The 17251-nt window shown below is 39.5% G+C and overlaps 1 protein-coding gene across 1 annotated transcript in view; it reads left to right on the plus strand.

Annotated features, from left to right (window-relative positions):
- Positions 1–313: 313 nt before the first annotated feature.
- GTF2F2 (general transcription factor IIF subunit 2) overlaps positions 314–17251 on the plus strand; it is a 78698-nt gene continuing 61760 nt past the window's right edge. The window contains exons 1-5 of the mRNA XM_083883132.1: positions 314–440; positions 6772–6845; positions 7338–7356; positions 8157–8301; positions 15025–15063. Coding sequence (XP_083739258.1) covers positions 375–440; positions 6772–6845; positions 7338–7356; positions 8157–8301; positions 15025–15063 — 343 coding nt within the window. The 5' untranslated portion in view covers positions 314–374. The remainder of the gene's footprint in view (positions 441–6771; positions 6846–7337; positions 7357–8156; positions 8302–15024; positions 15064–17251) is intronic.

A 17251-nucleotide genomic window follows, 5' to 3' on the forward strand; every position in this document is an offset into this window, starting at 1 on the left:
GTCACAGCACCAGCCTGACAGAGCTCAAGGAGCATTTGAACAATGCTCTCAGGCACATGGTGTGACACTTGGGGATATCCTATGGAAGGCCGGGAGTTCGATCCGATAATGGTAACGGGTGCCTTCGAGCCCAGGGCATTCTGTGATAACGGAGCTTTCTGCGGCCACCACCGACCCCGCCCTTCCCACGGCCCCGCCCGCTCGGGGACTCGAACCCGCGGCCTCGACGCACCGAGGGCCCGCCCCGCGCCGAGCCGTGCGAGCGGAGGAGGTTTGTCCCTCACGGGCCGCCGTGCGCCGGGTGCGCTTCGCTGCCGCTCTCGCCGCTTGTTCGTCTCGTCCGCCGCCCGGCCCGGCCCGGCCGCTGCCCCGCCATGAGCGACAAGGGCGAGCTGGACCTCACCGGCGCCAAGCAGAACACGGGCATGTGGCTGGTGAAGGTGAGGAGCCACCCCGCCGTGCCCGGGGTGGGCGCCATGAGGCCGGGATTGCCCGCGTCAGGCTCGCCCTGTGCCCGGGACAGCCGCTGTGCCTGTTCCCCTCCTCGGGGACAGCGCGGGGCTGGGCCCGATGCCTGCTGAGTAAAGGAGACACCGCAGGGAAAGTTGGGGAGCTATCACAGAATCAGAAAGCTGAGAGGTTGGCATGAACCTTAAAGATCATTTAGTCCCATGAGGTGGGTAGGGACATCTCCCTCTAGACCAGGTGGCTCAGGCCTTATCCGGCCTGTCGTTGAACATTTCCGGGGATGGGGCATCCACAGCTTCTCTGGGCAACCTATGCCAATGTCTCACCACCCTCACAGTAAAACATCTCTTCCTTGTCCTTGGTAGTGGTTTGTGACGAGCAGACATGGCAGTGTAACTTTTATTTCCCCAAAACTTTGAGAGTCGGAAAAAGTTTTGAGTGTGCCCAGATTCACGTCCTGATTAGAAAACTGTCCTCATCCAAGAAGGAAAGTGAACCCCAGTGTCTTGTCCTTACAGCTCCCTTGGCTGCTGGTAAAATACAGCTGCAGTGGAGGGGCTATGAAAAGGCAATGAGGGCATCAAATCAAATCAAGTCTCTTCGGTGCAGGGCCACACTCCAGTCTGGTGCCACCACTGACAGGCTGGCACTGCTCTGTTCCCTGGAGGGTTTTGATGCCAAGACATTTTGCTGCCAATACCAGGCATTGTTTCAGAAAGAGGGACTTGAAGCTGATGGGGGACCTTGCCCCCTCCTGCTTCAAGTCCCCTCTGGGCATGCTGCTCTTTTTCCAGACCTCCGTTTATTCTGTCTTGGGAGAAACAGTTTCTTCCTCCCCTTCCTCCTTTAGGAATAGGTTCAGACCATCAACTGGAAAGAACCTGTGGGGACAGGGTGGTACCCAAATATTAGTCCTTGGTGGTGAGGGGAGTGTAACACCATCATACTTCAGGTACATCATACTTCAAAAGTTCTTACTGTGGCCCTGAAAAATGGTTGGGGATTGCTTTGCTGTGCAGAGTTTTTGGTGGGCAGGTTGCTGCATGTGGCTTTTTCCATGTTGACCCCTGAGTGTGTGGTGTCACAAAGCCACAGTGGACACTGTGCAAGTGCTCTGACTGCAGTAGCTTTTCCTGGGCACTATCAATGAATGCTGGCAGCAGAAAGCTGCAGAGGTAGATCATGACATACTGAGTGACAGGATGATAAAATGGCAGATGAAATTAGGAGTTGAAAGATGTAACCTGGTGTGCATAGAGAAAAACTATCCTAATTATATGTGAGCAGCAGTTGGGTTTCTGCTGGTTGTTGTCATTCAGGAGGAGTGTTTTTTTTTCTGTGAATGGAGATATCGCCATAAGAACATGTCAAATGAGCAGAGTCAACATTAGACATGATTACAAAAGACATGGAAAACAAAAGAGAAAATATTGTTGTACCATCATGTCGCCTCTATCCTGAATACTCTATGTAGCTGTGATTTCATCCCCCCTGCTGTGGGAAGTGTCCAGTGGACCTGGGAACAGTACAGAGGAGAGCACCAGCTCTGGTCTTGGCAACAAGGAACAATGGCTGTGGTAACTCCTAAATAGGTTGTTACCTTTTAGGCTGGCAAGAGGATTGATTTGGAATCTGGTAGAGATCTGAAGCAAAGAGTAATGTCATGGGTTGATAAGGAAGAAGTGAATAGGCAAAGGTGAACAGGAAAGAATCAGTTCAAACATAATTAGAGATGCGTCAGATTAATTCATTAATGGGACTCAGTGCAAGCAAAGGAGGTTTTGCACAGTGTGTAGTTAAATTTTAGAACTTCTTGCAATGTTCTGAATGTCAAAATTTCCCAGAAGCTCAAACACAGTCAAATTCAGGCAAGAAAATTTAATTGAGAAATTAAAAAGTAATAAGCTGCCAAACTCCATGTCCGCTAAAACACCCTAGAAATTAAAAGATCATACTGGGGAAATGTATTTTCTTTGTATGTTCCTCCTGAAGTGACTGCCATTGGCTGCATTTGGAGACAGGACACTGGACTTGCTCGTCCTTTACTCTGATACAGTTTGATGCTTCCTGAAGCAAGGAATTTTCAGGCACATGTGTGCTTACAGTTGATGCCACTCTTTAATGAGAGAGCAGGACTGAAAGGAAAGCTGGAGCATTACTCTTCCAAGTAAACGTTGATGTAGTCCTTCATGATGTGTTCTGAACTTACATCTGTCTTCTTGTATATTAATGATAGTAAAAAACATTAAAAAGATGCTAACACTGATAGACCATAACTTGGGGTATTCAGGATTTTATTGTTTGATTTCCTTTGGACTTGAACTTGGAAACAATCACATCTGTTAGTAGGACTTCCAACTCAGAGGCAAGACAGTGTATAGTACCTGTACTTTTTATCTTCACTAGCTAGGACAACAAGGCTGGATTTATCCTACCTTTGAGGGAGGGAGCATTCAGCTCTGATGGAATAAAAAACCTGGCTTATTTGATTTCCTTTTATCATGCATTGTGCTAGCACAGGAAGTATTCCAGAGAGACTACTTAACAGGCAATAAAAAAGTGTAGTGATGAGTATTTTATAAGCATGAGCAGTAAGAGGTACCATAAAGAGAGTGAGTTGCTTTAGTACAAATCCAGAAAGCAACTGGATTTTTATTTTTGTGTTTTCAGTGAAAGCTAAGCAATAGTAAGATTTGGTTATGTACTTGTGAAGTGAAGCCCATTTAGTGTTAATCATTAGAATGTTAATTTCTTGTTCACTGAATGTGTTGGTCAGATTTTTTTTTTTATTTAATCTGCTACATTGTTCTATAGATAGAAAACTGATATCTTTATTTAATTATTTTTGTATGTTCAAAGAAAAATTAAAACATAGAGTCTGACATCAGCCTTAGTTTCTGTTGTATGCACGGCTGTATAGAGATGATTAGATGGATTGCTACGTAGAGAAAGAGCTAATTTAATGTTTTGCAGAAAAAATGGAAGGTGTTTTTTACAGATAAGGGCTGCTTGTGTGTTCCCTTCTAAAGGCAGGGTAGGAGCTGTGCCCAAGCTGAAGGAGAAGTGGAGCAGGGCCCTTGTGTCCTGCAGTGCCTGCAGCCTGCCTCGTGTACTGCAGCCTGGGTGAGTGTGTGAGATGAGTAAGGAGAGAACAGCAGTGGGAAGAGGTCCTGAAGTGATGCTCCTTAGCACGTCAGATTTGTTCGAGTGATTAAATTGCATTTTTTTCTTTTTTGGGGAGAGGAGTGTTCCTACCTACCAATCCCAGAATAAAGGCCACTTGTCCTGAAAGGCTACATTCACTTGGGCAGTCACTCAGTCCACAGGTCACTCTTTCTGTGGGTATGTATTTTTCAAAATCCTGCTGTGGGATCTCAGAAAATTCTGCCCTGTAAAAAACAGGTTGCTCTTATTTTCTGTGTGTTCTTTTAAGGATTTTAAAGAGTTTGATACCTGACTCTTTACCATAATTATTATGTTAAAATTAAAAGAAAGGTGCATAATGAGATGTCTACGACATTTAAGATTTTATTTAGTCTTTCCTGATTGTTTACGTCATTAGCATGTGGGTTTGTGAGTGGCACCTGGTTTTATCTGAAGTATCTATGGGTAGCTGGAAGTAATCCTTTGATCACAGCCCTTCATAACCCTTTGTCTTTCTCTGCATAGCCCTTGACTGCAGGCAGAAAGATGATTAAATGCACTCTTTGAGACTTTCTCATGCAGCTGAAAGTAGTATGATCGATCTGCAACCTCTTAATTTGACTAAATTCCCAGTCTGAATGTATTATATAGCAAGTCAGTGATTTTAACACCATGAGAGCCCTTCAATCCTCGTCCACTCATACTGAATGTGCATCTACCTTATTAGCTGGCAGTATAAATAGAGATTAGGTGCAAGCACGCAATTATATTGCTGTTGAGTCAGCTGGAGCATGTCATAGCATTCATCTTGACTTTAGAAAGAAAACTCTATCTGATCTGGCATGGAATCTGCTGTAGAAAGTTACCATTTTAAAAACTGAAAAAATATATGTCAATAGATTTTGCCAGTTCATGGCTTTCTGTTGTGCTTTGTGGTATTTTTGACCAAAGTTGTCTGAACTTTATGGGAACCTGGAACCTGCCATTTAGTTTGTCTGAGCAGTTGGGGCATCTGGATTTTGTAGTAATTCCACATATACTTCATGATGTGCCATGAGTCTAAATGTAAGTGCTAACTAAGCACCAGTTCCAGGATATCTTCTGGAGTTCTTGAAGAACTGATAAATGCCAAATTAATGTTAATTTAATTTGAGCTTTAGGAAGTTAGGAGGTTGTTCTTTGTCAATAAGTTGTTGGAACGGGCTTTTCTCCCCAGCTTGGCTTAGTTTTACTCTATGCAAGACAAAAATTAGGCTTCAAAGTGCTTCTTTGCTGCTTGAAACACAAAATGCCCCTAAGGCATAGCTTAGTTTAGTGCTCTTTCTTACTGGCTGTGCCTCACACCATTTTTCCACAGGCACAGGTGTTTTCAGTAGCTGTGGACTGTGTGAGCCAGGACAAACTGTGCTGTGCCAGTAAAGAACATGGCTGTAAAGTTCTGAGGAGTGTGCTGCTTGCCTGAGGCCTTTATTGTCCATTTTCAGCCCAGGTTACCTGATGCTGCAGATACCTTTGCAACTGAAGGAAATAGTGTGTAGGTGAGGTAACAGCACTGCAGCAGCTTTTAATCCTCAATTTATGCAGGTCTTGTTCCTGTCCCTGGACTCATCACTACTTTGTGCAGCTGTTCTGGAAAGTGGGTTGGGAGCTGCTTTGGTTGTTCCACTTGCTAAACACAAAATCAGCACAGCTGAAACATAGAAGTCACCCACTCCTCCTGGCTAGATCAGTCTACTCTTTCCCCCAGCTGCATGAAGGGTTTGCCCAATGCAGCAGAGCTGGGAATGGGTGATGGGAGGCAGATTTGCCTGGGCTGGTTCTGCTGTTGGAGGAGTGGCAGTAGGCTGTGGTCTGCTGCTCAACGTGTCTGAGGTTCCCAGGACTCTAAGCCTTCCTTCAGAGCAGAAATTGCTTAACTTTTCATCCCTGTGGTTGGTTGATTTTTTTCCCCAGAGAGATGATAATTTCTAATGAATATTTCAAAGTATAATTTTATGCAATAAAATATCAAGACTCCTTAGTTTAAGAATATGATATTGATCTTTTTCTGCCTTTCAGGGTTGGATAGTAGTATTTGAGATTGAAGTTACTAAGATTTTTCTCTCGTTTGAGATTATGTTGGTGTTATTTTTGTGCTACATTATTCTCTTTGCTCTCACTAACAGAATATATATGCATATATATATGTATGTATGTATTTGTGCATGTATATGTATATAACAGCTCAAGAAGTGGCCTGGCATGAGTTTCATAAAGTTTAACAAGGCCAAGCACAAGGTCCTGCACCTGGACTGGGGTAACCCCCAGTATCAATGCAAGGTGAGGGAGGAAAGGACTGAGAGTAGCTCTGAGGACAAGGACTTGGGGGTGCTGGTAGATGAGAGGCTGGACATGACCTGGCAATGTGCACTTGCAGCCCAGAAAGGCAATTCTTCCAGGGCTGCAACAAAAGCAGCATGGACAGTGTGTCAAGGGAGGGGATTCTGCCCCTCTGCTCTGCTCTGCTCCGGTGAGACTTCCTCCATGATTGCTGTGTCCTGCACTGGGACCCCCAACATAAGGACACAGACTTGCTGCAGCAGGTGCAGAGGAGGCCAGAAGGATGATCAGGGAGCTGGAGCACCTCTTCTGTGAAGACAGATCAAGAGAGCTGGGTCTGCTCAGCCCGGAGAGGAAAAGGCTCCAGGGAGACTTTACAGGTGCCTTCCAGTGCCTCACAGGGGCTGATGAGAAAGATGGGGACAGACTTTTTAGTAGCGCCTATAGCAGTTGAACAAGGAGTGATGGTTTTAAGTGAAAGGAGGGTGGATTTAGACTAGTTGTAAGGAAGAAATGTTTTATGTTGAGGGTGGTGAGGCAGTGGGACAGGTTGCCCAGACAAGTGGTGGATGTGGCACCCCTGGAAGCATTCAAGGTCAGGTTGGATGGAGCTCTGAGCAAACCAATCTAGTTGCAGATGTTCTTGCTCATTGCAGGGGGTTTGGACTAGCTGTCCATGGAGGCCCCTGCCAACCAAAACCATCTATGGCTCTCTATTGTTACTGTATTCAGCTTATACTTTATTCTGAAGTGCTCAGGGTAAAAGCATTTTAAGTATTTACACATATACAATTTGTATAGTATTTTGAAATCTGCTTTTCTTGAAATCTGTTCTCCTAGGTCCCCAAATACTTGTCACAACAGTGGAGTAAAGCTTCAGGAAGAGGTGAAGTGGGAAAACTAAGGATTGTCAAGTAAGCCTTTACTCTACATTTACTGGTTGCATTTCAAAAAAGTTACCTGCGTAAAATAAGTGTATGTTGCACCTGTTGTGAGACATAATCCTGTTTCTTGCCAACAGTGTGCATATTTCTCTGATCCATGAACAGTATTTGCTTGTGTAGTGATTAGGAATGTAAACTGTACAAAACTGTACTGGGGAGTCACTCTGTGCCATTACATGAGGTTTGATTTCCTATGTTTAAGGAAACCTAACTGTGGAATTTGCTTTTATTTACGTGTTTTATTTTGCTGCCTCTGTTCTCACATGCTGACTTTCCCCATTTATTCTTGGGCATCAGCATAACAAAAAATTGAACAGCTCAGGAGTGAAGACTAATAATAGAACTAGAATTCGAATTTGCCCTTTTATCAGGAGAGCTAAACTTGAGGAATTAACTTATGGAAACGTTAAATATTTTAAAATATTTATATGTTTATTAAATATTGCATATTTTCTTTTTCAGAAATCAAGGAAGAACAGAAGTAAGTAATTGCTTAAGTTTATGTTTTGAATTCTAAAAACTGTTTAGAATGTGTTGGTTTCTAATGTCACATTTTTTTTGTTATACCTCTAGTGAAGCATTGTGCCACAGAATCAGGAGGAGAGGATTCTGTTAGTAGCCCTGCCCACAGATGCCTGTGGGAATTGCATCAAGTCTCTCTGTTCCCTCACTTTGATTACCTTCTCTTCAAACATTTTGAGATGTGTTAGTGCAAAAGGTTAAGGAGGATGCTCAGCAAAAGCACATGGTATTGCTGTGAAGTGTCCCTCTCAAGTTCCTGGCTGTGGCCTGCATTTAGGGATTCTGGTTATCCAGTTCCCCCTTCCTTAGCTTCTGTATTGAGCATACAGTGTGAACGTGGCAAAGGAGCTTCTGGGCTGTATGCAATTCAGGAGTCCCAGGCTAGTAACACTTGTGGTGGTACTTCAGCACTTTTTCTGAGCTCACCTGGCTGTGTGAAACATTTTTCAGCACTCATACTAAGCAATGGCTGAAAATCTATTATGCCATATATTTTAATAAGTAAAATCAAATTGTTCTCTGGCTTCAGGAGGAAGTAATTTACAACTTTTTGAAAGCTGAGTAAATTTTATTAAGTACATGAAAGCTTTGAATTCTGTATTTCGACAAGAGATCAGTGGAAGGACTCTTATATCATCATTTATTTTTGAAATAGAAATGTGCTACACTACTTGTAGTTCTCTCTTTTTGTTTCCCCATGACTTGTGAAACAGTGTAATTGAGTCTGTTTAGTAACACTGTGGCAATTGTGACTGTTAGGTGTCATTTACTTTGAATGAAGAGCTCGCAAGCATCAATGATATTGGAGGAAAGCCTGCTTCAGTCAGTGCACCAAGGGAGCATCCATTTCTTCTGCAAAGTGTGGGAGGACAGACCTTAACAGTGTTCACAGAGACTTCAGTAGGTAAGTTAGAATTAAACTTGTTATGACTCCAGTATTTCTGCTTTCAACAAACTCCGTGCTGTAAAAGACAGAAGACTTAGAAGTCAGATTTTGGCTGTTTTGTTGTTTTCTGCGTAGATAACACTGTTGTAATGTTATTGTACCTCTCTGATTACTTGGTGTGATCAAGCAACTGATTTAAGTTCTCTGGGGTGATTATGTACATTTCAACTGAGTCTGCTGGAGAGGGCAGAGGGAATGTGCAATGCAATACAGAGTGCAGTACGTTGAGTACATTCTCCTGTAGCGTTTTGACTGAAAAAACATGCTTTTGTGTCCCCATGTATTTTTTGTATGAACTCGTATTTGTTTTTTTCTCCTTGAATTGGTGTCTGCTCTGAAAATAATTTTATAGGAATGCTGATTTTCCCTCTATCCATTTTTTTTTATTTAATCAATTCAAAATTTTGCATTTCCTAGCAACTAGAAAAAGTTATTTGGATTTACTGAGTAGAGGTTATTATATTAACTGGGAGCAAAGGGTAGTTAGTTACATGAGAAATGATTAGGATGAAGCACTGAATATGCATAGACCCTGTCAAAGTTGTTTTTGTTTGAGGTTAGCAAGCATGACATAAGCAGTCAATGAGTTTTCCTGAAATTGATTTAAATGCAAAATGGCTCAAATCTTTTGCTGTTGCGTTTAAGCTCATAGAGTGACAGTCCAATCAAAAATATACTTTATTGTGCTTTTCTTGCTTGACTATTTTTTGCTTTTAAAAATGAACGTGGCACGAATATTCCAAACTCCAGTCAGATTCCTTACAGGCACCATGTTTCTGAAGCTACACTCATGTGCTTAAATGTTTTGAGCTCCATGTCCCTTTTCAACAAATTTCTAAGTGAATGGCTAGTGAGAAAATGGATGTCTGAAGAGTGGACTGGTACAGATGTCCCAATTGAAAGAAAGGCTTCTACTGTATTGGATGCCAGAAAATCCCCATGGAAAAACCCACTATATTGACCATGGAAAAACACTCTATTAAAACTTACATATCTTTGCACATTAGTCAATCCACAGTAAGGCAGTAATAGGATATTGAAATTCACTGATTTCTAGGTTCACAGACCAGTATTAGTCTTCATATTATAATTAGCATATTTTTTTCTGAAAAGCATCGTGTTCCCTTTCTTTTTTTAAACTGCACCATGTAACACAAGCAATTTGTCAGTTTGAACCGTGGGCCAAAGACTAAGCTGGTATGGAACTGCAGATGTCATCTAGAAGGGTGTAATTGAGGAATTTGGCAAATGAAATATGGATAAAAAAAGTATTTCATGCACTATTATTCTCAGTCGATACCCTTATTGATGACTGACTTAAATCAACCAGAGCAAAAGGTGTAAAGCAGTTGAGTTTGTTTTGTACAGAGTGGGTTTTTTTTTTGATTGTGAGTTTGTGATTTGTTCCCCCCTCCACCTTGTTTTTGAGCACATTGAATGTCCTAAGATCTATTCCCTGTTTAGTCCTTTAACCCTGGGATCCTTATGTTGTAGTGACTGTCTTTTTGATGGCTTTTCTGAAATATGCTGTGGTCTTGGAAGATGCTGTAGGCAGTTTTTATATTCTGGATAATTCAGCACTTCACATTGACTCATCAGGTCATTTAGAGCAAGCAAAAAAGATCAAATTTGACAAGTAATTTAATATTTTCTGCATGATGTAATTTCTGGTCTTCTGAATGGATTTTCTGTGGGTTTTGTTTTGCTTTGTCTTAACTGAACTTGTTTCTCTTGCTTGTAGTGTCGGAAGAAATCCTTTAGTTCTTTCACTGTAAATGTCTGCATCTCTGGTAGTCCCATATTTGTTAATAGACAGCAGTAGGCTCTTCTAAGGTGCAATTTATTGTGTCCAAAATGTAATGAATTGCAGTTTCTTGCTCTTCTGCAGTGTGTATCTGAGCTAATAGGAAGCTTGATAAAGTGGCTGCCATCCCAGATACTGTTAAAAATCTGGCCTGTGCTGGCTTTCACACGTGCCGTGTCTTCTCTTTGTTTTAGTTCTGGGATTTCTCCCATTTCTTTTCTTTTCCTTTTTCTGTATTATAAAATAGCCCCAGTGAATAATACTGGGTACTCTGAAGGTGGTAGTTGCAAAGCACCTCCCTGATTCCTTTGCAAGGCTGTTGCACATGTGGACACTGTGCTGTCTCCATGGCTGTGCAGATCACTGAGGCCTGTGGTGGCGTCCCTGAGCAGGAGTGTGGCAAAGCTGGTGGGAAGCATGGCTGCCATCGTGTCTGCAGAGGGATCCAAAGCACACTTGTCTCTTGCTGTCTAGGTCTTGCTGTCTAGGCTGCTTGTGGTATTATTTCTGCATTAAATATGAACTACATTCTGTTCCATAAACATCACCATATGTACATCAACAGTTGCTATGCAACAATGCTATTTGTGCTTCCACTCATTTTATCTTATCTTTGTCATCAGCTATCATAGCTGTGGTTTTTTGGTGGGTGAAAAGCAGAAGGTTTTGCATATATTTTAATGTGTCTTATTGAACAAAATGAATTCTTATGTGTGTAATGCTAGCAACTATCTAGGGGTAATTCATGGGCCTCATAAGTAGGGTGTATTTGGTTAAAATTGTTTTCTGAGCTTCCCACTGGCAGATACCCTAGCAGAAGATAATGCTGTAATTTAACAGTAATTTCTTTCTTGGTTGAAGGAATGGGAAGACGCTTTTGTTAAACATTTAACTGCAAACTTTTCTGATTATGTTTATACGTTACTTCCCGTACTGCTTTAATTGCCTGATGCTTAATTTTTCTACCAGCATGTAGTTTAGATTTGCTGGATCTTAATATAAATAAAATTGCAGCTTTTTAGAGATGATAAAAATTTCTTATTGAATTAATTTTTGGAAAAATGTGCTACTAAATGACTTGTGAAAACACAGATCTTGGCAGGCAATTGCATCCCAGACTGTAAAGGACTGATGGGTGGAGAAGATTTTACACTGTAGACACAAATAAAGTATAGGATATTTCTGTAAAGTTGGATGAGATGATTCATTTTATTTCAATTTTGAATATATCTTCACAACTCCCCCTTCTTAAGTGGGATAGCCATAATGTCTATTTTTGCATCTTTAAATTTTTTCATGCTCTTTCTATCCTACTGAAAGTAAAAAGTGTTTAGAGAATTCCATTGACAGAACACATACCAGAGCTTTGCTTCTGAGCAGCGTTCATGCATGGATTGTCTCACTCTTTCATGCTTCACAGAACATTGCTGGCTTTTATAATTTTGTTTTTCTTCAGTTTCCTGAGCCTTCTCTCCTTCAGAAATTCAGTTAATGATGCTCAATTATTTTTTGTGTTCTTGTTCAACAATACACACTAGTCTGCCTAATATATCCAAGAACAGCTCCTTTATTCCCACATTCCTTGAATATTCTCCCATTGTTTTGAGTTGTTGGGTTCTTTTCCTTTATACATCTTCTCATATATGAAAGAACCTTTTCTGAGTTTGTAAGTGAATCACACCTACCATGTAACATACAATGTGCAATTGTATTCCAGTGAAAAAGAATATTCAGAGGTTTTTATTCTGTATTTTGTATATATTATTTTTAAATATCAACTATATCCAGCCATTAAAGAGATGTGAAGGGAACAAACCCTAATAAAAACCTTTCATTAAAGCAGTTACTTCTTTAATTACACTTATTTATTCTCAGTAAAATACAGTGTGCTCAGAATCTTGATGCCTTGTAATACCGTTTGCAGTTCTATTAGATAAGTGTATGAATTTCAGAAAACTGTTATTTAGGAAATAAACACCCTCACTGTTCTGCCCTCTTAGTGCAGCTTGATGAGGAGTTTTGGTGTGTTCCTGTCTACATTAACAGTACTTTCCAATTGTTTCTGTTCAGGCTGTTACTTAACCACATATTTCAGTCTCCAGTAGGTTTTGGGATCTAACCTAATGCTTCTTTGTTCTGTTATGTACTTCAGTCTTTTTTGGACTGTTAGCAGAAGCAGAAAACCTATCAGCAGCCTCATGATCAAAAGAAATAGAAACAACAGCAGCCTTTCAAATCTATGGCATTTATGCAAATTTCCAAACATTTTTTCAGAATCATAAAAATGAAACCCTTGGTCAGAAAAGGAGAATTTGTGGCTCAAGGTAGCTTAATTACAGAGATAATTTTGATGGCTCAAAATTTTGTGTGTATTAATTGAGATATACAGTCCATTTAGAAAACAGTTGCAGTTGCTTACATCATACCCCTTCTCCATCTCAAAAAAAATTGGAAATTATGTTTATTTAATTACTTCATATGCTTGTTTGAGGGTTAAAAAAGTACTGTAAAGCAGGTTCAGCTGGCTGGCAGGGATAAGCTAATTTTGTTTTCATTTCTGTTACTAAAACTATAGACTGTTAATTCCTGTACAAATTTAAGCAATTGAGGATATAATGCACAAAATATATGGTCTGTTAGAATGGGCCAAGTATGATGGGAATAATATTTTTGCATACTTAATTGATTTAAAGTACCTTTTGTTTTCAGTCTCACTGATGTACGTGTAAAAAGCCAGCACACCACCACCACCCTCTACCACAATGACAACAAAAAACCCCAACTAACCAACCCCAATCTGTTGATGTTTAATCAGTGATGTTTATAACTCTTGCACGTTGTAGAGGAGGCTGAGCAGCTGTAGTCTGCATTAATGAAATATGTTAAGTAGACATAGTACAACTTCCTTTACCTTCTTCATTATATTAATGCTGATAAGATTTTTAAAGCAGAACTTGTGACCTAATCATAACAAAACTGAATTGGCTAATGATGAGGAAGAAAAATGCTACTTTTTTGCCAGACTTGAATTTTGTCTGTTTTTTTGTCTCTGCTGCTGGGGGCAGATACGAACACACACACTTTCCCTGTAGACGTGAGGTACATTTATTGCTGTTTGAATCAGAGATACTCCTGGCAATATTTGAGTGTGATGTCTTTGGCAATAGTTTTGGTGAGGTAGATCTGGTCTTCCTTTGAAACTGAGTTGAAATTGAACAGCTTAAAGTCCACTTGCATCTCAGGTCTCACTTCAGACAGGTGTTCGTATCTGTATATTTTTATGTTCTTCATTTCATCCTCTCTGCTTCTTGTGTGTGCACTGAATGTTTCCTTCATTTAGCTACAATTGAGTTAGGGTATTGGTTGGGCATTTGTTTTATGTCATGCTGTAAATGTGCCAAATATGCACAAAAAATAATGTCAACAAGAAAATACTTGACAGCAAACAGGCTGTCCTGAATGTATGTCTGAAAGTTGGCAGGGATCTTTACTCACTTTGTGAATACTCATGGCTGGGAAGGACCATATAATGATTGTTTCTCATAGAGGAAGCAGGTGCCTTCAGCTGCTAAGACTAATGACAGGCACCTGGTGTAAAGAAAGAAGGAGCTGTAAGATACTGGGTTTTAGGTTTGTGTTTAGTCCTTAGGCTGTCAAGCCATCTTATTGAGAAAAGAGGGACAGAAGTCTTCAAAGGCAGCAAGAATCATTGACAAGAAAAAGGTTTTCTGAAATACTTCATGTTTTCCATTCTTTTGATACCCAGCCTGTAAATGACAGAAATTATCAACCTTACTGAACTTGAAAATTACTTTGAGTTAGAGCAGTAATTCACTCTTGCCTGTAAGTAAATAGCCTGTAATGACAGCTGTAACTTGCCTGAGTTGAAAGCAAAGGACAAGTATGTTTTACCATTCATTTCCAACTGTGTTTCAGGGAAGTGAAAATGTTCTTTTTGTTCTCTGCATCAGAATATGCATAAAAAGGAGAAATATAGGAGGAACAGTCAAATATAATACTGAGAAATTAATGGAAGGGTTTAATCTTTTAGGATTTGGTAGGGGTTACAACTCAGGTTACCACAATACATCCGCTGGCAGCCATTTCTTGAAATGAGGGATTGGAATTTCTTGCAGAAAGCTGTTTCCGAATTGTACTCAGCCATTCACCAGAATGATAATTTTTTTAGCAAATCACTTTGCAACACTGTATCTGTTTCATACATACTTACGATTCTCTGCTACATGGAACAGGAGATGTTTCTAATTATATGTATTGTACTTGACAAATACACATGCTTGACCAAAAAATACCAATGGACTATAGTACCATTTAAGAACAAATAATCAGAAAGGAAAAATCTTGAAGAAAGAAATTCTTCCATGGCCTGTAGAAAGGGTAGAGAAGAGGTTGATCAAGGTCAAAAATTTACCTAATGTCAATTAAGAACATTATTTTGCAGAACCCTGACTATTTTTGTAATATACAAAAATATTTGTTTGTCTAAACTGACCAGATAAATGAACTGAAATAAACAAATACTGTACATTGCTTGAGCATAGTCCTACTATTGATTTTGTATAAATGTGTAACTTTGTTCACAGAGTTTCGTCAGCGGTGCAATAGAATTCTCTCATTTAACAGTTGCTTTTTAATAGTTTCTCCCATTCCTGAGTTTGGGCACTAAAAGACTATTTTTTTTTGCTTCTGGTAGCAAATTATTCTTCAGAAGGTATAGTTATAAACATTAATCAAATGCAGTGATTTTGATTTTATCGTAATTTACCGTTCTTTACTTTGCAACCCAGTTGTTACGTGTAATTTCAAATAATCATCACAGAAACATAATGATTACTTTTCTGTTTATTTTTTTCCAGAAAACCAATCAGAAGAAAAATCAGAAAGTGGCAGTGCTGGTGAGTACAGACACTTTCTTTGAAGCACTTAAGAAATTACTTAATATTGCAGATTTTGAGTTTTGCTTCTTAAGAAATTAGTAGATTAAAAAAAAAAAGTCTTTTTTTTTTACATTTTGTAGAATATCATTACATTAAAAAATAACTTCATAAACTGTTTATCTGCTGTTCCCAAAAGTTTAAATTATTAATGTTTTTTATTTAAAAGAAGGGGAATAAAATGGTAAGGGAGAGGTTTAGAAACATAATGTTCTTTACAATGTTGTTTTAGATTTTTTATTTATTTCTCAACCTCTTTTTTTGTTTTCGATTTATTGTTTAAATAAATTGAGGTTTTGAATTCTCTTCTTTTGGTTGAAAAGTTTCTAACACATTTCTAGGTCTTTTGTTATTTGCTTCCAATTGTATAAACTAAGCAGCCATAAAAATAGTCCATAAAAAGTAGGATTATCTCTGATGCAGATGGATTAATAGTACTGGGACTAGAGTGGCACTTGTTAAGTGATAATGGCACAGATAGGAGATGGGTCATGTGAAAGATGTGAAAGAGTTTCAAAATCCTACTTTTCTTAAAAGCATTTCCTAAACATAAGTAATGCTAGTGGGTATTTAAAATGTCTTCTTGAAAGTACTTTTTGGACACTTAAACATGGAGACATCTGCTTTTCTAATATCTGACTTCTTTGAATTGCATCAAATATTGTCAAAAGCATATAGTTTGTGTCTGGCTAAAAGTAGGGTTTGGGTTTTGTTTTCTGTAGCAGGAAAAATGTAAAATGGAGATTCCTTCTATTATATTGGCCTAAGCCACTCAGAAGACTGGTGTTAGGAGTGTTATGGTCTGCAGACTTGTACTGAATCCAAGGTGTGTTTTATAGCTTGCAATTCTTCTCAGTTAATTGGTAAAACCTGTTCAATCTCATTGTGTGTGAATCGTGGTGCAGTTTTAAGATAAGAAGGGCTACTTCCTAGAGACTGGTAATTTTTACCACTTGAAAACTGAAATTCACTGCTGTGTAGTGTCTCGTGTAAATCAGATATTGAGATTTTAACTGCTAAAATGAATCAGAATTTTGATACTTTCATTGAGTTGTTTTTTAGCTGTAAGGGTGCACTCTTGGTTTTGCTTGGCTATTGTGGTTTGTTTCAGTTTGTGTTTGAATGGTTGAATTGTTTGCTCTTCACTCGTGGTGCCTCTTCCTTGTTCTGTGAATGTTGTGTAAGATGGCCACGTGTTTAGTTGTTTGTATTTTGTTTCAGCCAGAAGAATGAATTACTGTATGGTGTGAGCTGTTTAAATATGCTGACAAGATGAGTTGTAAATCCATTTGATGGAATCAAACTGGTTATGGATTCATTCTCTGAGTGACAGTAGTTGGTTACTGTGGGGCATATAAAGGAGGGCTCTCAGCCATCAGTTACATTTTTTGCTTATTCACTTTTTTCTCAAAATCAGATGACCTTTTCCAAGCTACCTCTCAAGTAACTGAGGTTATTTAGTACGCAATTTTTCTGTTAATCTACTGTTTCTTGGCCTACATCAAGTACTTTTGAGGCAAAGATGATGTCTTTTATGTATTTATTTAGCATGTTAGCATAAAAATATCCTTTTGGGTATTATGTAAGGTATATGTAAAATATGTAAGGTTTATTCATAGTAAGTAAAGAAAGTAAATCAGATATGACATTCAGAAACCATTTGATTTACATCCTTAAAACATTTTTACATTGGTAAGGTGCTATCAAACTTCAGAAGTTTTGTCATAAATCCTTAGTATTATGCATGACATTTTTTAATCACATTTATTGTTGGGATAATTCTAAACCACCTAGAAAAGCCATGATAGTGTTGCTACTCTACATGATGCTGTTTGAGAGAGACTGAGTGATACTGGATGAGACTAAAGGTCATCTGGCTGGTGTCCTGTCCTCAGTGGTGGTCAGCAGCAGATACCTTGAGCTGAGTAGAACAGGGTAGAAACACAATAGTGTCTCCCCAAGATACTTCTCATAGGATCATATAACAGTTTGGTTTTGAAAGGGACCCTTAAAGCTCACCTAGTCCAACACTCCCGCAATGAGCAGGGGCATCTTCAACTAAAACAGACCCCTGTCCAACCCAAACTTGAATGTTTCCAGAGATGAGCATCTGCCTCCTCTCTGGGCAACCTGTTCCAGCTTCTTCCAG

The sequence above is a fragment of the Zosterops lateralis genome (genome assembly GCF_965231275.1).
Source record: "Zosterops lateralis genome assembly, chromosome: 2".
Taxonomy (NCBI): domain Eukaryota; kingdom Metazoa; phylum Chordata; class Aves; order Passeriformes; family Zosteropidae; genus Zosterops; species Zosterops lateralis.